This window comes from Chlorocebus sabaeus, chromosome X (genome assembly GCF_047675955.1).
Source record: "Chlorocebus sabaeus isolate Y175 chromosome X, mChlSab1.0.hap1, whole genome shotgun sequence".
NCBI classification, from domain to species: domain Eukaryota; kingdom Metazoa; phylum Chordata; class Mammalia; order Primates; family Cercopithecidae; genus Chlorocebus; species Chlorocebus sabaeus.
In genome coordinates, this window is record NC_132933.1 from 44,619,177 (window position 1) to 44,641,138 (window position 21,962).

The following is a 21,962-nucleotide window of genomic DNA, read 5'->3' on the forward strand; positions in this document are numbered from 1 at the left end:
CTCTTGTGCATGATAAATGCTAAAGCAATTAGGAACCACTGTTGCATGCTACATTGGAATTTGTCAGCAACATCAGTGCCATGCTATGTAAATGGGGAAAGCTTATTTAAAATAAAGTCCTGAGAATTTAGGAGGAGACCATTGATTTTACTTAATGTTGAATGTTTGGGTCCATAGAATTGAACTAGAAGCAATACCCTCCTTCACTTTTCAATCTCAGAATATCCATTATAGGATCTTCTATTTCACTGGCAATCATCTGAATTAGCATTTCAATAACAAAAAGAGCAAGGAAATATTGAAATGGAAACAGATTCTTAAATATCTACAGAAAAAAATGTAAAGTTTGCAATTCATTCTGTATTTCCACACTTGCAATCCCCAAGAAGGTTTTCAACATTTTTAGATTTTCTGCATTATTTTCAGGGAATTAAAAGTATGTAGGCCGTTTAAAATATATCCATGCTCAGACTTTTGTTATAGTTGTTTTAACTTTCTCACAAGCAGCTAGGGACTATCTTTCTAACCTTGTTTTCATTCTGTTTTTCCCCTCTTTATATTAAGATTATGTTCATTCCAAGAACACAGGAGATATTGGTGGTGGTGCTTAGTCCTTAGAATTATAGCTAAATATATTACTTTAATTACAGTAGATAAAACTCATGTGTGATATAGATACTTGAAAAAAATGTTTTGAAAGACTACCATGTCTTTTTGTGGATGTGTGACAATGACACTCGGTCAACATTTAGTCTTTAAACGGTCTAGTTTGACTCCATAACACTTTAGAAACTGATAGTTGACTCTGTATAGAGTGGGTATTCTGGAATTGGGTTTGGAATTGCAAGGAATCTTAGATGTAGTATAGATCAATCCCTATTAGTCTTCAACTACATCTCTGTTCATTTACTTCTCTCCCTTGGAGAAGTTATTTTAATCATCTTTCCCAGCTTTTAAAGTCTTAATAAAAGGTCTTGTAGGGGAATGGGATGGAATGATTGGAAAGATTTCTTCTTAAACTACAGTTTTCTGACTCATAGTAGTCATGGAAAATGAAAGTTTGCCACACAGTATTTAAAAGGAATATTGTCTCCTCTCCCTCCCTGTTATTATACTCCCTTCCCTCAACAAGAATGGCTTAATTTCACATGGTGTTCACAGGACTTCTTTCTGTGAATTCCAAGACTTTAAAACCATTTTCCACTTTCCTCACTTGTGATAGGAAAAGTAAAACCCCATCCTGCTAGAATTAAAGAGAAACACATGTTAACTGAAATTCCAATTGAGAGAAAACTGAGACACAACTGAGACAAAAGATTAGGCCATCTTAATACAAATATTCATATCACAAGAGACACACCAGATAACCCTACACTGAAAGCCCACATGCCACATAGTAAACAAAATCTTCTTGAATAATTTTGACCTGCTCTTGTAGTGAATATATACCCTGCCCTGGCACCAAGGCATTGGAAATAATGAGGACTAAAAAACTTTAGGAAGACTTCTGCTTCTGGCCAAGATAGATGAGTTTTACCATCCCACCTGAACAATCCCCAAAACACCCAAAATATGAAACAAGGGTTTGGTTTTTGTTTTTGTTTTAAAGACACTGGAATCAGGCAATAAAAAACAGGGATCCTTAAGAGATGAGGAACAAACTTGGTGAAGCCTACAATTGTCTGCCTTACTGATTTGAGAGCGATTTTAGGCCATGGGTTACAGTGGGGGAACCCAAGTAGACTTCCTAAATTGAAGAGGTGGAGCTCAGCATCCAAGATGAAGGTGGCTATAATTCATGGGATAAGGAATAAGGAGAGAGATTCACACACACACACACACACACACACACACACACACACACATACACACGGAGGGTGGGGGGGAGAGAGAGAGAGAGAAACTCCAGAGATCTGCAGAGGGAGGGTCCTCCTTGAGTATTCATCAGAATACTGATCATCTCACTCATACAATGAAATTATCTGAGGCCAAAGAAAGAACAAACTGAAAGAAGTAGAGGTAACAGTGGTTGACATTCACATGTGCTCAGCAATAGGACATATTCCCATTAGCCAGAATAGCAAAATTCAGGATTCATGGAATGTTACACAAAAACACAGAAAGATCCCCAGTAATGGGGCCGGACTTACCTAAAAAATATTACCAGTAAGAATTGAAAGGAACAAACAGTTTCCAAGTAATTTAACTGTTTCAGAACAAAGCTAAAAGTATTTTTAAGATTTTAAAAAATACAGGCAGGGCATGGTGACTCATGCCTGTAATCTCAGCACTTTGGGAGGCCTAGGTGGGTGGATGACCTGAGGTCAGGAGTTCAAGACCAGCCTAGTCAATAGGGTGAAACCCCGTCTCTACTAAAAATACAAAAATTAGCAGGGTGTGATGGCATATGGCTGTAATCCCAGCTAATAGGGAGGCTGAGGCAGGAGAATCACTTGAACCCGGGAGGCGGAGGTTGCAGTGAGCCGAGATGGCACTGTCACACTCCAGCCTGGGCAATAAGAGCAAAACCCTGTCTCAAAAAATAAATAAATAAATAAAAAGGTTAAAAAATACACAGCATTCAGCAAGATAAGATCACAATGTCCAGTTTTAAATGAAAAAATTACTAGACATGCAAAGAAACAGAAAATTATGACCCATATTAGAGAGAAAAATATGTGTAAACCTATCCAGAAATGACAGAGGATGGAGTTAATAGACAAGGTCACTAGAACAGTCACTATAACCATATTCCATATATTAAAAGTTGAGACTGAGAAGATATATATATGTAAATGAAACAAATAGAACTACTAGAGACAAAGACTACAATTTCTGAGATTAAAATATATACTGAATGGGATTAATGGCAAATTATATACTGCAGAAGAAAAAAGTTCATCTACGTGAAGTCATAGCAATATAGAAAATTCAACATAAAACACAAAGAGAAAAATAGAAGTGAAAAATAATCAACAAAGCATCAGTGAGATATGGAACAACTTTAAGTGTCTTGATATACATGAATACAGTCTGTACAGCAAAGGGAAAAAGGGCAGAAAACTGTTTTGAGAAATCGTAGGTGAAAATTTTCCAAATTAAGTGAAAGCATAAATCCACATATCCAAGAGCCTTAATGCATACCAAGTACAAGAAATATGAAGAAAATTACACCAAGACACAGCATGATTATGTAATGTAGAAAGGAAGAAAGATAAATAGGACAACTTTCTCACCAGAAAGTATGCACATAAGAAGACGTTGGAAGAACATATTTAAAGTACTGACAGGATTAAAAAACTATGTATTAGAAATCTATATCCAGTGAAAAGAACTTTCATAATTGAAGGCAAAAATGAAGATTTTTTAAGACTTATAATAGCTGAAGGAATTCATTACCAGCAGACTGCTCCATAAGAAATGTCAAATGCTGGTGAAGATGTGAACAGAGAAACCGCGTACACTGTTGTTGGAAATGTAAATTAGTACAACCACTATAACAGTTTCGAATTTTCTCAAAAAACTATAAATTGAGCTACCATAAGATTCAGCAAATATGCACTGCTGGGTATATACCCAAAAGAAAGGAAATCAGTATATGAAATAGATTTCTGCACTCCTGTTTGTTGCAGCACTGTTTACGATAGCTAAGATTTGGAAGCAACCTAAGTGTCCATCAAAGATGAATGGATAAAGAAAATGTGGTACATATACACAATGGAGTACTATTCAGTCATAAAAAGAATGAGATCCAGTCATTTGCAACAACATGGATGGAACTAGCAATCATTAAGTGAAACAAGCCAGGGACAGAAAGATTAACATAGCATGTTTTCACTTATTTGTGGAATCTGAAAATCAAAACAATTCAACTCATGGACATAGAGAGTAGAATGAGTAGAATGAGGGTTATCAGAGGCTGGGAAGGGTAGTGGAGGGTTGGGGGAGGAGGGAGTTGGACAACAAAAAATAGCAACAACAATAAACTCTGGGAGTTGGGTGTAGCGGTGGAATCTGATTTCCAAAGTTGCCAGATTATATTTTAAATGTCCAAGTGTCAACAAAAAGTATGAGACATAAAAAAAAAGGAATTATAGCTGACACACAGGAAAAGGAGCAATCAATAGAAAGTGTTCTTGAGGAAGCTTTGACCTTAGACTTACTAGACAAAGACTTTCGAATTGGCTATTTCAAATATGTTCAAAGAACAAAAGGAGACCATGTTTACAGGACTAAAGAAAAGTTTGGGAAGGATCGATACAGAGAGAAATTATAAAAAGAACTAAGCAGAAATTCTGGAGATGAAAAGTACTGAAATAAAAAATGTACTAGATGTGCTCAACAATAGATTTGAACTGGCAAAAGAAGGAATCAGCACCTTTCAAGATAGGTCCAATGAGATTATCTAGTCTGACAAACAGAAACGTAAAATAATTTTTTTTAAAGTGAGCAGAGCCTCTGAGAAATATGGGGCACCATCAAGCATACAAACATACATATAATGGAAGTACCAGAAGGAAAGAGAATATACAGGGGCAGAAATAACTTTTGAAGAAATAATAGCCAAAATCTACCCAAATTTGATGGACTACATTAATATATACATCCAAGAAGCTCAACTCCAAGTAGGAATAACTCAAAGACAACCTTAGCGAGATACATTATAATTAAACGTCAAAAGTAAAAAAGACCATTTCTCTAAAGATATACAAACGGCTAATAAGCACTTAAAAAGAGTCTCAACATCACTAATCATTAGGCAAATGTAAATCAAAACCGCAGTGAGATAACACCTCACATCTCTTAGGATGGTAACTATGAAAAGAATCAGAAAATAATAAGTGTTGGTGATGTCGTAGAGAGGTTGGAACCCTTGTGCACTATTGATGTGAATGCAAAATGGTACAGCCACTGTGGAAAACAGTATAGTGTTTCCTCAAACATATAAAAACAGAATTACTGTAAGATTCAGCAATTTCATGTCTTGTTATATACCCATTAGAATTCATAGCAGGTTCTCAAAGAGGTATTTGGACAGCCATGTTAATAGGAATATTATTCAGAATAGTTAAAACACTGAAAGAACCCAAGTGTTCATCAACAGATGAATGGATAAGCAAATGTGGAATACACATACAATTGAATATTATTCAGCCGTAAAAAGGAAGAACATTTTGAAGTATGCTGCAACATTGATGAACCTTGAGGACATTAGGCTAAGTGAAATAAACCAGTCACAAAACCACAAATACTGCATGATGCCATTTACGAGGTACTTAAAGTAGTCAAAATTATACAGAAAGAAAGTAGAATGGTGGCTGCTAGGGGCTGGAAGAAGGAGAAAATGGAGAGTTACTGTTTAATGGGTATAGAATTTCAGTTTTGTAAGATAAAACAGTTATGTAGATGGATTTGGTGATGGTTGCACAACATTCTGAATATATTTAATACCACTAAACTCTACACTTAACAATGGTTACGAGGATCAATTTTGTGTTACATGTATTTTGCCGCAATAGAAAAGTTTTAAAAATAAAAAGAAATTAGTCAAAGACAAAGAATCTTGAAACAGTAAGACAAAAGTGGCTCATCATGTACAAGAGATGCTTCATAATATGACCAGCTCAGAAACTGCAGTTCAGAAGGAATTGGGGTAACATACTCAAAGTACTGAAAGAAAATAAAGACTGTCGGCCGGGCGCAGTGGCTCACGCTTGCAATCCCAGCACTTTGGGAGGCTGAGGCGGGCAGATCACGAGGTCAGGAGATCGAGACCATCCTGGCAAACATGGTGAAACCCCATCTCTACTAAAAATACAAAAAAATTGGCCGGGCGTGGTTGCAGGTGCCTGTAGTCCCAGCTACTCAGGAGGCTGAGGCAGGAGAATGGCCTGAACCTGGGAGGTTGAGCTTGCAGTGAGCCGAGATCACACCACCATACTCTAGCCTGGGCGACAGAGTGAGATTCCGTTTCAAAAAAAAAAAAAAGAAAATAAAATAAAGAATGTCATTCAAGTGTTCTATTCCAGTGCATCTATTCTTCAAAAATGAAGGAGAAATTAAAAGATCACAAGATAAGTAATCACTAAGAGAATTCAACACTAGTGGATTGTCCTACAAGAAGTACTAAAAGGAATTCTTCAGGTAGAAATGAAAGGTCACTAGACAGTAACTTAAACACACATGAAGAAATAAAAAGCACATGTAACTGTACAGGTACATATAAAAGACAGTATAAATACAGTTTTGGTTTATAACTCTTTTCTACTCCTGATTTAAAGTGCTGCTACATAAAGCAATAATTATAAATCTGTGTTGATGGGCATACCATATGTAAAGATGCAATTATATGACAGTAACAGAACAAAGGAGGGGAGAAATAATGGAGCCGTTTAGGAGTAAAACTTATTTTTACTATGAAATTAAGTTGCTGGATTGTCATAATTTAAGATGTTAATTGTAATCCATAGGACAAACAATAAGAAAATTACACCAAAAATATAGTAAAATAAATGAGAAGGGAATGAAAATGCTATTTAACACAAAAGGACATGATGGAGAAATAAAGGAACAAAAAGACATGGCATATACACAAAACAAATGGCAGCCATAAATCCCACATTATCAGTAACTGCATTAAATGTGAATAAACAATCCATTCAAAGGCAGAGATCGGAAGAACAGACATAAAAAACATGATTCAAGTGTATGCTGCCTAGAAGTCAAACAGTTAAGAATCAAAGAAATAGGCCGGGCACGGTGGCTCACTCTTGTTATCTCAGCACTTTGAGAGACCAGGTGAGCGGATCACCTGAGGTCAGGAGCTTGAGACAAGCCTGGCCAACATAGTGAAACCCCATCTCTACAAAATACAAAAATTAATTGGGCATAGTGGCACCTGTAGTCCCAGCTACTCCGGAGGCTGAGGCAGGAGAATCGCTTGAACCCAGGAAGTGGAGGTGTAGTGAGCCGAGAATCGTTCCACTGCACTCCAGCCTGAGTGACAGAGTGAGACTCCGTCTCAAAAAAAAAAAAAAAAAAAAAAAAAAAAAAAAAAAAAAAAAAATTCAAAGACACAAACACATTGAAAGTAAAGGGATGACAAAAAGATATGAAAACAGTAACCAAAAGAGAGCTGAAGTGGCTATATTAATACCAAACGAATAGTCTTTTCAGACAAAAATGGCTACCAGAGATAAAAAGGGTTTTACAAAGATAAAAGAATGAATCCATAAAGAAGATATAACATATATATGTGTATATATATAATATATACACACATAATAATATATTTTACACACACCCCTAAGATCAGAGTCCCAAAATGCATGAAGCAGAATCTGACCAAATTGAAGTGATAAACAGACAATTCAACAATTATAGCTGGAGACTGGAATACCCCACTTTCAGCAATGGACAGAACAAGTAGGCAGAAGATTAACAAGAAAGTAGAAGACCTGAGCAACACTATAAATCAACCAGATACGATAGACTTCTATAGAACACTCTACACTGACAGAATACATATTGTTCCAAAGAGCATATGGAACATTATGTAGAACACACCATATGTTAATCCATAAAACATATCTCAATAAATTTTAAAGGAGAAATCATACAATGTTTGTTCTCTGACCACACTAGAATGAAATTACCAGGTGGAAATTTGGAATATTAACAAATACATGGAAATTAACTAACACACTTCTATGTAACCAATGAGTAAGAGAAGAAATTACAAGGTAAATTTAAAAATACTTTGAAATGAATGAAAACACACCACAACCTACCAAATATTATAACGTGTGGCTAAGCAGTGTTTAGAGGGGAATTTATAGTTGTACATGAGCAGAAATATTTAAATCAATAACCTACTCAATAACCTTCCACCTTCCACCTTGAAAAACTAGAAAAACAACAAACTAAACCCAAAGCAAGCAGAAGAATGAAAATAAATGAAATGAAGAATAGAAAAACAATATGGAAAAATAACAAAATGCAAAAGTTGGTTCTATTAAAAAATTAACAAAATTGATTAATCTTTCACTAGATAGACCAAGCCAAAATAGAGAGAAGACTCAAATTACTAAATTCAGGAATGAAAGAGGGGACATTACTACTGACATTAGATAAATAAAAATGACTATAAAATAATATCATGGATTGGGTGGAGCGCCTCAAGTCTGTAATCCCAACTCTTTGGTAGGCCAAGGAGGGAGGATTGTTTGAGGCCAGGAGTTCCAGACCAGTCTGGGCAACAAAGAGAGATGCCCAACGCCACAAAAAAATAAAAATTAGTTGGGCATGATGGCACACAGCTGTACTCCCAGCTACTCAGGAGTCTTAGGCAGGCAGATCACTTGAGCCCAAGAGTTAGGCTGCAGTAAGATATAATCACAGCATTGCACTCCATCTTGGGTTAGAGAATGAGATCCTTTGCAAACCAACCAACCAACAAACAAACAAAAAACAACAAAAACAAAAACAAGAAAACCAATACTATGAACAATTGTATGCAAACCAATTAGATACACTAGATGGAATAGACACATTTCTAAAAGGACATGAGCAATAAAAATCAACAGAAAAAAAGGAGAAAACTGCACAGATATAAAAATAGAGATTGAATTGGTAATTTAAAAATTTTAGGCTGGGTGCGGTGGCTCAAGCCCGTAATCCTAGCACTTTGGGAGGCCGAGACGGGCGGATCATGAGGTCAGGAGATCGAGACCATCCTGGCTAACCGGGTGAAACCCCGTCTCTACTAAAAAATACAAAAAACTAGCCGGGCGAGGTGGAGGGCGCCTGTAGTCCCAGGTACTCTGGAGGCTGTGGTAGGAGAATGGTGTAAACCTGGGAGGCGGAGCTTGCAGTGAGCTGAGATCCGGCCACTGCACTTCAGCCTGGGCGACAGAGTGAGATTCCGTCTCAAAAAAAAAAAAAAAAAAAAAAAATTAACAAATAAAAGTCCAGGGCAGATAACTTCACTGGACAATTCTACCAAATGTTCAAAGAAGAATTAACACCAACCCTTCACAAAAGTTTCTAAAAGATGGGAAAGGAGATAAAACTTCCCAACTAGTTCTAGAGGCCAAAACTTCATAGAGGCCAAAAACTTGATACTATAACTAGACATGAATACCAAAAGAAAAGAAAATACAGACCAATATCCCTTATAGACACACACACACACACACACACACACACACACACACACACACACACAAATAGTAGCAAATCCAATGAAGCAACGTATTAAAAGTCCAGGACCAGATAGCTTCACTGGTGAATTTTAACAAACATTTAAATAAATTAATACCAATCCTGCTCAAACTCTTTTTAAAACTGAAGATAAGGGATTTCCCAACTTATGCTCTCTGAGACCAGTAATATCACGACAACAAAGCCGGACAGACATTATAAGAAAACTATAGAGCCATATCCCTTATAAATAAATATGTAAAAATACTCAACAAAATACTAGCAAACCAAATTCAACAGCATATTAAAAATAATATACACCATGACCAAGTGGGATTTATACCAGGAAAGCAAGACTGGTTCAACATATCTAAATCAATCGATGTCATATACCTAAAAATAGTTAATAAAATGAAGGATAAAACTCACACAATGATCTCAGTTGGTGCAGAAAAAGCATTTGACAATATCCAACACATTTTCATGATAAAAACACTACACTCAACCACTAGGAATACAAGGGAACTGTCTCAAACTGAGAAAGTGTCTCTATGAAAATCTACTGCTAACATCATATTTAATGATGAAAGACTAAAACCTTCCTCCTTAGACTGGGGCCAAGAAAAAGATGTTTATTCTCATTGCTTCTATTTAATATTGTATTGAAGTTTCCAGCCTGATCAATTAGACAAGGAAAACAAATAGAAAACATAAAGATTGGAAAGAAAGAAGGAAAGCGACATCAATTTGCAGAAGACATTATTTTATACATAGGACATCCTGAGAAATCAACTAAAAAACTATTATAGCTAACAAATGCATTAGGCAAAGTTGCAGGATACAAGATCAATATACAACCAAAAGCAAAAATTGTATTTCTATACACTAGCAATGAAAAATATGAAAAGGAAATTAAGAGAGAAATTCCATTTATAGTAACACAAAAGAATAAAATACTTAGGCATAAATTAAAAGTGTAAGACTTGTACACCAATAACTATAAAACATTATTGAAAGAAATTAAGGAAGATCTATATAAATGGAAAAAGAGTGTGTGTTCATGGGTCAGAAGACTTAATACTGTTAAAATACGATACTCCCCAAAGTGACGTACAGATTCAATGTAATCTATTAATATCCCAGTTGTCTTCTTCTTCTTTTATTTTTTGGCAGTAATTGACAAGCTGAGACTAAATGCATATGGAATTGCAAGGGAGCCTGAATAGCCAAAACAATCTTGAAAAAGAACAATGTTGAAACACTGGCACTTGACTATTTCTAAACTTACTGCAATGTTACTGTAATCAAGACTGTGAGGCCAGGCGCAGTGGCTCATGCCTGTAATCCCAGCCTTCTGCGAGGCCAGGGCAGGAGAACTGCTTGAGCCCAGGAGTTTGAGAGCAGCATGGGGAACAAAGTGAGATACCACCTCTACAAAAACTTAGCCAGGTATGGTGGCACCACCTGTGGTCCCAGCTACACAGGAAGCTGAGTAAGGAGGATCACTCGTACCCAGTATGTAGAGGCTATAGTGAGCCATGTTCATGTCACTACAGTGCAACCAGGGTGACAGAGGTAGACTCTATCTTAAAAAAAAAAAAAAAATAGACTGCGTAGTACTGGCATAAACATAGACATATAGATCAATGGCATGGATAATCCAGAAATAAAGCCATACTTCCGTGGCTTGCTTTATTAAAGTGGTGGATCCGTTTTTGATAAGTGTATCAAGATAATTTAATAGAGGAAAGAAAAGTCTTTTCAACAAATGGTGCTGGGACAACTGGGTAGCTGCATGTAAAATAACAAATTTGGACTCTTACTTCACACTATGTTTAAAAATTAACTCAATATAAAGACTTAAATGTATGAGCCAAAACATAGGAGTTAAATATTGTGCACTTGGATTAGGCAATGACTTCTTACACGTGACACCAAAAGCGAAGGTAACAAAAGGAACATATTTTTGATATTTCATCAAAACTGAAATATCCTGTGCTTTAAAAGACAGCATCAAGAAAGTAAAACGATAACCCTCGGAATGAGAGAAAATATTCAGAAATCATATATTTGATAAAGGATAGGTATTTATAATATATAAAGTACTCTTACAACTCAACAGTGAAAAGACAAATAACCCAATTGAAAATGGGCAAAGCATTTAAATTAACATTTCTCTAAAGAAGATACACAAATGGCCAACAAGCATGTAAGACTCTCAGCATCATTAGTCATTAGGGAAATGCAAATCAAAACCACAATGAGACCTGTGCAATGGCCCCATGCCTGTAATCCCAGTACTTTAGGAGGCCAAAGTGGGAGGATAGCTTGAGCCCAGGAATTTGAGACCAGCTTAGGCAACAAATCAACACCCCATATCTACAAAAAATAAATAAAAATAAATTAGCTGGGCATGATGTCATGTGCCTTTAGTCCCAGCTACTCAGGAGGCTGAGGCAGGAGGATTCTTTGAGCCCAGGCTTTGAGGCTGCAGTGAGGTATCATCCTGCCACTGCCCTCAAGCCTGGGTGACAGAGCCTTGTCTAAATAAAAACACCACCACCACCACCACCACCACCACCAAAAACCACCACAATGAGATACCACTTTATACTCACTGGGATGGCAATAATTAAAAATGGAAAAATAATACATTTTTGTAAAGATGTGGAAAAATTGGACTTTTGTGCATAGCTGCTGGGAATGTGAAATGGTGTTGGTCCAGTAGAAAACAGTTTGGCAGTTCCTCAAGACGTTAAACAGAATTACTATATGACTCAGCAAATTCACTCCTAGGCATACCTGAAAGACTTGAAAACAGGTATTCAAACAAATATTTGTCCATGAATGTTCATAGCAGCACTATTCAAAATCACCAAAAGGTGGAAACAATATATTTGTCAATGGATGAATGGATAAACAAATGTGGTAAAACCATATGACAGATTATTATGCAACATAAAAAAGAATGAAGTACTCATACATACTATAACTTGGATGAACCTTGAAAACATTATGCTAAATGAAAAAAAAACAGACCCCAAAAAGTCACATATTGTAAGATTCCATTTATATAAAACATTCAGAATAGGTAAATCGATAGAGACAGAAAGTAGATTAGTGGCTACCAGTGGCTATGGGGGGCCTGGGGAGTGACTGCTTAATGGATACGGGGTTTTCTTTTGGAGTGATGAGAATGTTTTGTAGCTAAAGGAGATGGTTGCACCATATTGCACACTGTGGATGTACTAAATAGCACTCGAATTGTTTGCTTTAAAATGGTTAAAGTGAATAGTGCTGCATTACGTGATGTAAATGACGAGTTGATGGGTGCAGCACACCAACATGGCACAAGTATACATATGTAACAAACCTGCACGTTATGCACATGTACCCTACAACTTAAAGTATAATAATAATAAATAAATAAAATAAAATAAAATAAAATAAAATGGTTAAAGTTACTTGAATTTCACTTGAATTTAAAAAATAAAGGAATGAAGTACCAGCACATGCAATGACATGGATGATCCTTGTTTAAGAAGCCAGACACAAAAGGCCATATATGTTGTATGATTCCATTTATATGAAATGTCCAGAAAAGACAAATCTATAGAGACAGAAAACAGACTGGTGTTTTCGTGGGGCTGGAAGGAGGAAGGGATGAGGAAAATGGGGTGTGATTGCATGGGATTATTTTCAGGGTGATGAAAATGTTCTGGAATTAGACAGAATTGAGGGTTGAACAATTTTGTGAATATACTAGAAACCATTACCTTGTACCCTTTAAGAGAGTGAATTTTATTGTATATGAATTAAATACAAAAGAGAATATACTGTTTAAATAAAAATATTAACAATGTAGTGTGGCATTTATAACATAATAAACATAGCACATGAAAATAGTGGTGCAAAGATCAAGAGGGGAGAATTGAAAGTATACTACTGTAACATTCTTATAGCATACATGAAGTGGTATTACTTTACTTGAATATAGACTGTGATAAGTTAAAAATATGTGCCATAAACCGGAAAGCAGCCACTAAATTAACCAAACAAAATGTTATTGTTAATGTCCACAGAGGAAATAAAATGGAATCAGAAAAAATATTCAATTAATCTAAAACAAAACATAAAAAGTGAACACCTTACAAATGAGGCAAATAGAAAACAAATAAGACAACAGAGTTGAACTTAACCATATCAATAAGCACATTAAATGCAGGCCATTAAAAAGTAAGAATTGTCACACTTTATTAAGAAGTAGGATCCAACTATGTGCCCCTCAAGAAATGGACTTCAAATAGAAAGACAGAACTAGGTTAAAAGTAAAATGATGAAAAAATATGTTAACACTAACACAAGGAAAGCTAGATGGCTATACTGCTATCAAGGTAGTTTTCAGAGCAAATAATATTAACATTTTATTTTCTATATTACCATTTATTATAATAGCAAAGAGATCATTTCATCAAGGGTATATAACAATCATAAATATTTGTGCACCTAATAGCAAATTTTCAAAATAGGTGAAGGAAAAACAGATAGAGCTGCAAGAAGAAAAGCACTAGCACACTTTCATGCACCCATGGGTGCTTCTGCCTGCTCAGAGAATAAAAGAAAATGCTGCTTTCTGAGTAGGAGAAGGAAGTGTTTGTAAAAATGATTTTAGATTGTTATCACTTTACACTCCATGGGGAGTAGTTCTCTCTGCTGTTGCTGGCCTTAAGGTGGGCAACAACTGCCACATCTGAAAGTACATAGTCAACTTAAGAACATACTTAAACCCAGTAACCTCAAAGCCAGGTTTGTTTCTGATTACAATAACTTATGCAGGGCCCTATTTTAGCCTACAAGTTCTCTAACTTGTCTTTAACCTTTCCTGCCTCTCTAATCTGACAAATAGCCACATACTGCTTGGCCCAGCTGACTTTATGTTTGCTCATATGATTCCTAGTGTAAATTTCTGCTAAAGGGAGTCAAATAAGGGAAACTACTGCATGTAAAATATGACCAATGGAGGTTACAGTTAGCCAACTCAAATTGCTTCTATGTGTTTATGTATATTAAGTGTAAACAAAATATAACGAACTTTACTGTTGGAGCTAAAGAAAGTGTTGGAGTGTTGATGTGGAACTCAGGGACAGGCCTCTCTGGATTCAATTCCAACTTAGGAGTATTTCCACCAAACAAACTTTCCAAGCTCCCTGAATATACTCTAAAAACCACTGCTCTAAAATGGAAATGACATATGATTTTTAAATATTATTCCATGTATTTTGGAGCTGCCTAGGGATGAAGGTGTTGTATAGTCCAGCCTGAGAACTGAGTTTCTCTGCCAAGGAAACCAATTGAAGTTCCGGTCAAACAAAAGTGATTGCTCCTTGCTTCTGTGTTGAGAGGCATGGGAAGTGCTACCAGAACCAACTGCTAATCAGGCTCTTAAGAAGAGAATCTGACTAACATGGAGAAACCTGTCTGTACTAAAAATACAAAATTAGCCGAGCATGGTGGCGTGCGCCTGTAATCCCAGCTACTCGGGAGGCTGAGGCAGGAGAATCGCTGAACCCGGGAGGCAGAGGCTGCAGTGAGCCGAGATCGCGCCATTGCATTCCAGCCCGGGGAATAAGAGCGAAACTCCGTCTAAAAAAAAAGAGAGAGAGAGAGAGAGAATCTTTGACAGCAAAGCTGTTCTCTTCATTTTGGATGCAGACATTGGGAAAGTAGGCCACCTCTTAAAATATTTGCTAATGATTTTTATGAGGCTGAAAGAATACATGAAACTTAAAACAGGGAATCTAGAAACAGGACTTTGGACAACCCCATCACCACAAATGAGCTCAAACAAATCATTACACATGCTGATTCATTTTTATAGGCAACAGCGCCCTCTTGTGATTAACTTCTGAATAAGGGTTTGATGGCTTGGCATGACATTGAGGCAAAGAACCTCATTGCCACTACAAGAATGAAAAAGTGTTCTTCAAATTTGGCTGGGTGAGAAAAAACATCATACAATCACAAGGTGTCCAATACAACCTCCTTTGGAAGCAATGAGTGTGACACCATGGCATAGATCAGGCCAATAAGCTATAAAAATAATTGGAATGTCTACTTTCTTAAACGTGTGTGTGTGTGTGTGTTTCTACATGTATACGTGTGTGTGTGTATAGGAAGTTATTCATGTAGACCTCAACTTTTCGAAAGATACATGTGCACATCCGTGTGGGCGCACGCGCGCGCACGCGCACACACACACACACACACACACACACAGAGCTATAAAAGACTAGGATTTGGTCCTTAAGTAACATCTGAATCACGAAAGATTCATTAACTGGTAAAAGCACATTTGGTACACATAACTATTTGGTAGTCAAACTATCTGATTAAGCAGAATAGTTCATTCATTTCCTGCCAATGTGAGAAAACCATTAATTGTGTATGACTGTAAAACTCACCATAGTACTTCTGGAATTTTCACAGATGATTTTAAAAAAAAAAAAACCTAAAAAACAAAAACAAAAACAAAACAAAACACAAAAAACTCACCATAGGTAACTAGTAGAGCAGCTAGATTAATCTTTGAATAATCCCTGGCAAGGGAGGGTTAACAATATTAATGTCCTGGAATGAATTTGTGTACTTCAAACAACAAAGCAGGGCTAGGAATAGTTAGGGGATTTCAGAAACATCTAGACTAGCTGCACATGCAACAATTTAAAAATTAGGAGGTTCTGGGATGGGTGTGGTGGCTTCACGCCTGTAATCTCAGCACTCTGGGAGGTCAAAGCAGGCAGATCGCTTGAGCTCAGGAGTTCAAGACCAGCCTGGGCAACATGGTGAAACCCCATCTCTACTAAAACTACACAAAATTAGCCAGGCGTGGTGGTATGCACCTGTAGCTCCAGCTACTCGGGAGGCTGAGGTGGGAGAATCACTTGAACCCAGGAGGTAGATGTTGCAGTGAGCTGAGATCACGCCATTGCACTCCAGCCTGGGTGACAGAGGAGACCCTGTCTCAAAACAAAACAAAACAAAACAAACAAACAAAAAGGAGATTCTGTTTGGGCCAAGGCTTTCAACCAGCTATAAATGAGAGGGAAAGCTACAAAAAGCAAAATATTTGGAATTCGTGTTTGCGACTGTAACAGAAGGAGCACCTTTGAGTGTACACTATGTAGAAAAATCTGTGGGGCAGTGATATGGTGTTTTCAGTTACAATTACTCATTACTGACTTTACGCAGGGGACTAGATGAAAAAATAAAGCTAAAATTTACAGTTGGCTATCCAGAATCAACAACATTATTAGACAGTTCTCATTATTTGGATCCTAAGTTTTACCACTAGAGATTCTAAGCTTTAGATTTTGCATAGGTTCATATTAGGATTTAGAATACTCAAAATTGTTTTGGTTGTTTTATCTTTTAGCTGTAACACAAATTTTTTATGGAAGTTTTTAATATCTTATTTTTAACAAGTCCTTGACTATTTTAGAGAACTATGCATGTTCATTCTTAATCATTAGGAATATTAGCTCACTAACTTGCTTGAAACATTATTAATGAATTCTTCCCCAAATAGAAGCCAGTTGTTTCCTTTCTCAGCCATTAACACAATGTTGTCAAGAAATTTATTATCTCAGAAATATCTTCCAATAGGTAGTTTTCTTCATTGGAAACAGTTTACATTACTATATGTTTTCTATCTACTATCAGAGTGATCAAAGCATGGAGAAACCGATTCCCTGGGAAAAGATGACTTGTTGACGTGCAGATTGGTAATCTATCTGTAAATGAGCAGGGTTTTTTTCCACACAGGCTGAAGAGATACACAACAGACCATCCTTACAACATATATCTTTAATTAAATTTATATTGGTGGATTTAAAAAACATTAAGTGAGAAGACGACAGCTAGGGAAATAAGGTATCCTGTGAATATTTATAATAAAGTATTTAAAATTTAAAAAGAATAAGAAACATCAATTGGCTTTTTGTAACTTAAAAGAGACTAACCAAGTGTTGTTTCCCAGTTTTGTACAAACAGAGACCACAGGAAGATTCTTTCATAAGCAGCACAGGGAAGAGAATTGTTAATTCTATGTGTGTGCTTTGTTTCTCAGAATTGTTTGGAAGAACTTTGTCCAGTCGGAAATGAGTAAAAACAAGACGTAAGAAACGTTAAAACAGGGGGCATATGGTCTTAAGAGATAATCTTGGAGAATATAGCAAAAGACAAATTCCTCCATTAGATATTATAATTTGGTATGTAACATGAACATTTAAAATTCTGATTAAAGTGACTAAAAGGGTTTGTTTTTTAAAAAAATCAAAACAGAACTTAGGGGATAAAACTCAAAATAAATTTACTCTCAGTAGTAACTTGATGTAGGAATATAAATTCTCTCACTTCGATAAACATGAATATAAAATATTGCTGTCTGTATTCTAAGGTTTCCTACATTTTCTGTAAAAGGTGATTCATGCTATGTCATATGTAAATGACTCAACATTTTGAGCTAAAAGGCTGTTCACAATATACACATCCTTTACTTACAAAGCAAAATAGGCTTAACACCTTTATATTAAAAACCTGGGATACAGCAGGATTAGTAGCACCATGAAAAATAATTCTTCCTACAAACTGCAGTCTTTTATTTTACTCAGTGTAACTCTTCTTTTAACTGAAGTTTTAATGTATCATTTTAGTAACTGGGCAAAATATATAATTTTCATCTTATAATTCTTGGAGAAAATCATTCTGGACCCAAAAAGTAAATTCACTTTCTTATTTCTTTAGTAGAAAAATAATAGAGACCTTGCTCTGGTGCATTGCTGAGGTACATCTGAATCTTCATGGTTACTAGTCAGCATGTTATCTTGGTCATATGTAGTAGCACCATTGACGGCAGCAGTAGTAAAGTTGGGGACAAGGAGACATTGCATCCTAGGAATTTTATATATTTTTATATATATATATATATATGTATATATATATATCACACTTTAAAACACACAAGGAATTCTTCAAAATGTTATGTCCTCTTCATGCACACTTGACATCGGCTAATTCGTGTCCTCAAGTCTCCTGCTTTCAGTGTTTCTGACTGAGGTTTACTGGGAAATAAGAAATAAGACAATCAGATCCATATTTTCTGGTATTTCAATTCTGTTATTGGTTCAAATTTATAACTAAACATTCTCTTTGTGTTAAGTAGCTCTCTTGGTGACTTAATGGTTTACTTTTCAGCAATATGATCTAATGCAGTGACTAGTATGATTTAAGAATCATTAGTGGTCACAGATATTTTCTAACTATTCTCCCCAACACTATTATCTTTGTATATTTGTGTCTCCTTCTTATTTTCTATTTTTTTCTCTTTCTCTCATACATTTTTCTAATATTCACAGGATGAGGGAAATCTGGGCAACTGATGATGAATAGATAACAAGGACCATAAGAAAAATATCAAGTAGTGATAATTCAAAAGCAACACAGAAAAATAAACTGAAAAAAATCAATAGATTGAAGTATCCTGAGGTACATATATTATGTATGTCTTGCTCATTCAAACACTTAAATCAGAATCTTTAAAATATCCTGGGAAAGGAGACCACTGAACTGAGAGGGAGAAGACAGACTGTAACTTCATTTCCTGGGGTGGCCTCAATCTAGTTGAACAGCTGCTGACTTATTAGGAAGGTCACATAACCTTTCTTTATCTCTGTTTCATTATTGAAGGATTGCTACTAAGCTATCACAAACCAAACTCACCTAATATTAATCAAGTCTGTTTTTCTGACCTGAGTCATGTATATGAGAATAACAAGCAAGAACAAAGTACACAATCCAATACATTCCCAACATTTGTTGAGAATAAACCACCCATAAATTGTCTCTTTCTTCCCTAGCATCTCTGAAGGAAGCTTTGGACCTGAATTAAAGCTATAAGCACTTTACCTGAACATGTCTGACACATCTACAGTTGCCAGCCAAAAGCTGTAGGAGTTGGCATAGTAGTTACAGGTACCCCTCCCATGACATTCGATGAAGGGAGCTGAACGAAACTCTTCCAAGCAGGAACCAGGAGAGGCTAGGGCTTGACCTGAGCCTTCTGCCCCTGCACTTGTATGCTATAAAAGACAAGGAAAAATGTGCCGCAATACCCATCTGCCATAATAGCTTAGTGAATATCCAAAGATGTGTGCTGGGCTTGGCCAGATTCAAATCCAGTGAATAAACAGGCCCAGAGGTAAGACAATAGTATCCACACCAAGGGTAGTCAAAAAAAGTAATAGGCAGATTATGAAAATATGTTACAAAAAATGTGTGAGGGGGAACAGAGTGCTTGGATAGAAGCTGTTTGAAGTTTAAGCTTCTTGTTATGCAAATGACAGGGATTCCTCATATTGGGAAGAAATGTAGATGGAACGGACAGTCAGCTATTATGACAAATGTAAGGAAGAGTGTAAAATACCATCATGAAGGAATAACCAATCCACAGAGAATCCCATCCCTGAGGACAACGGGGAATCTGGATCGTCTGACTGTGAACTGCGATCACCACAGCTGGAGCTTCACATACTGCACATCTGGTAAAGGAAAAGGAAAAGGAACATAATCTACAGAGTGAGCATGTGAAAAGTAGCCGTCCTGCTTCATTGGAAGCCTTCCTGGTATGGAAGCCAATTAATGTGTCTTTCAATGATCACAAAAGGTGAAGAAATGCACTTTGAGGATTGCATTTGCTAAGTATTGTCTCCCAATATACATAATAAACTGTAAACTTTTGTCAAAAAACTGCAGAACCAGTGCAATGGCCTTTTGATATTCCATTCTGCCCTAAATTTCTATTCATACTTCCTATAGTCAATGCCTTAATTGCCATAAGAGTTTGGCTTGCTGTATTGCACATACTACTTGTTGTCAAAGTGCTCAATTGGAGGGGAGACATTTAGTAATGCTGAAACTGTGGTAAGAACAAGGTCAGAAAGACTCGAAAATATAAGAAACGGACACTTTCTCAATCTCTACCCATTATTGTTGGTCCAAAGGACATTTATTAAACATTTGACTATATATGGAGAAGTACAACATATCCAGAATGCTGGGCAGGTACCCAGGCACTTGGAGATGTGGCTGAAATCTATAAAATCAAGTAAAATAGCAACAGAATGAATATAGCTGAGCCTTCCATATCTTTAATGAAAAACATGAGTGGACCTCTTGACATATTACTGAGGCCAGTTTTGCAGTTTACCTAACAAAATAAGTAATACATTTAGACAAGGTTTTACTCCCAAGAGTTGGGACTGACAAAATTACACACACACACACTCACACACTCCCAAATTCCCAAAGGATTCAGGAAAATGTATTAAAAAGGGCACCATGAATTTGCTACTAAGGCTGAACCAGCTTTAATCTTTATATTTACTATCAAAGGAAGCAGACTTTCCAGCAATTCATCCTTTATGGTTACTGAAATCCTGGGTCACGATCAGAATAAAAATGGCAATAACCAATATTCCTGGGAGACTGAGTTAAACTAGGTTTCAAAATGGCAAAACTCTATTAATTGTATCCTCTTAGTTACTCATGCTCCAAATCTCAGCCACCATCTTCTTCCCATAGCTATCAACTGTCAAATCCTATCTAGCCTAATAACATGATACATGTACCCTACTGTGAGTTCCAATTTACTCACATCAGGGCTATAGCAATACCATTCAATCCAATTGTTCTCTCTACCTCAAGACTATCCCTTCTGTAATCCATGTTACACATTGATGGCACTATAATCTAATCTGAAGTGTAGCTCTAAAATATTTCGGGGCTCCTTGTTACATATCAAGTAAACTTCAAACTACAATTTGGTACACAAGGCCTTCTACCATCTGGGCTCAAGCTAACTTTGCAATCTTTTCTCCCAACATAACCTTTACATACTACACCCTAGATACATTACTTTATTACCTATTGTCATTTTATCTGCCTAGTATATATCTCCCCTTTATAACTGCCTGTGCCTCAAGTCCGTCTAGTCATTCAAGGACTGATCAGTTCAAGACATATTTTTTCCATATGGTCATCCCAGATTTCTCCATTTGAAATTAAACATCTCTTTCCCTATGCTTTCATAACATTTTTATTATATTTATTATAGAACTTAGCCCAAATCTGATATATATTAGACAAATTTATGTAATAAATAAGTACTACACTGTCAGTTATCTGGCTATTACACTATGTCTATCATGGGGGCCTGGTCAAAAGCAGACCACCAATAAATATGAGTCAAATTAAATACTTAATTGAATAGTAAGAGGTACCTCTGTTCTACCTAACCTAGGAGGAATATCATCAGATTGTTAGCTTTGGACTCAAATATGACTAGCTAATTAACTGGGGATTGGTAAAAGTCACAGCTAAATCAATACCTTACCGACTAATGAATGGCTGGATGCTCTGGCCCTTTAGGGGTTGCATGCTCACTGGCATGGGCTCTGGGGTAGAGAGCCAGTAAGAATAGTCATTTCTTGAAGCGAAGTTGCAAACATTATTGATGTTGCAGAACATAAAAGGCATGGTACTAAAGCGACGAAGGCAGCTGCCAGCCGTCCCTGGAAAGATTTGGAGAGAAAACAATAAAGGACTGCATGATGATGATACTTTAGTTTCTTCTAAAACAATAGCAGACAGCCTTTCGAGGAAACTTGCCAGCTTTTCATAGGTAATAAATATACTATATTTCTTAA

General features: G+C 36.4%; 1 protein-coding gene across 3 annotated transcripts in view; it reads right to left on the minus strand.

Moving 5' to 3' along the window:
• Positions 1 to 17,046: 17,046 nt before the first annotated feature.
• Positions 17,047 to 21,962, minus strand: part of COL4A5 (collagen type IV alpha 5 chain) — a 280,778-nt gene continuing 275,862 nt past the window's right edge. For 2 of the 3 annotated variants that reach the window (XM_007992530.3, XM_073013467.1), the window contains exons 49-52: positions 21,650 to 21,827; positions 19,682 to 19,796; positions 19,165 to 19,337; positions 17,047 to 18,320 (exon numbers count right to left, since the gene is read on the minus strand). In XM_007992530.3, the coding sequence (XP_007990721.1) occupies positions 18,239 to 18,320; positions 19,165 to 19,337; positions 19,682 to 19,796; positions 21,650 to 21,827 (548 nt within the window). In that variant the 3' untranslated portion in view covers positions 17,047 to 18,238. The remainder of the gene's footprint in view (positions 18,321 to 19,164; positions 19,338 to 19,681; positions 19,797 to 21,649; positions 21,828 to 21,962) is intronic. The other variant, XM_073013468.1, reaches the window with a different exon arrangement.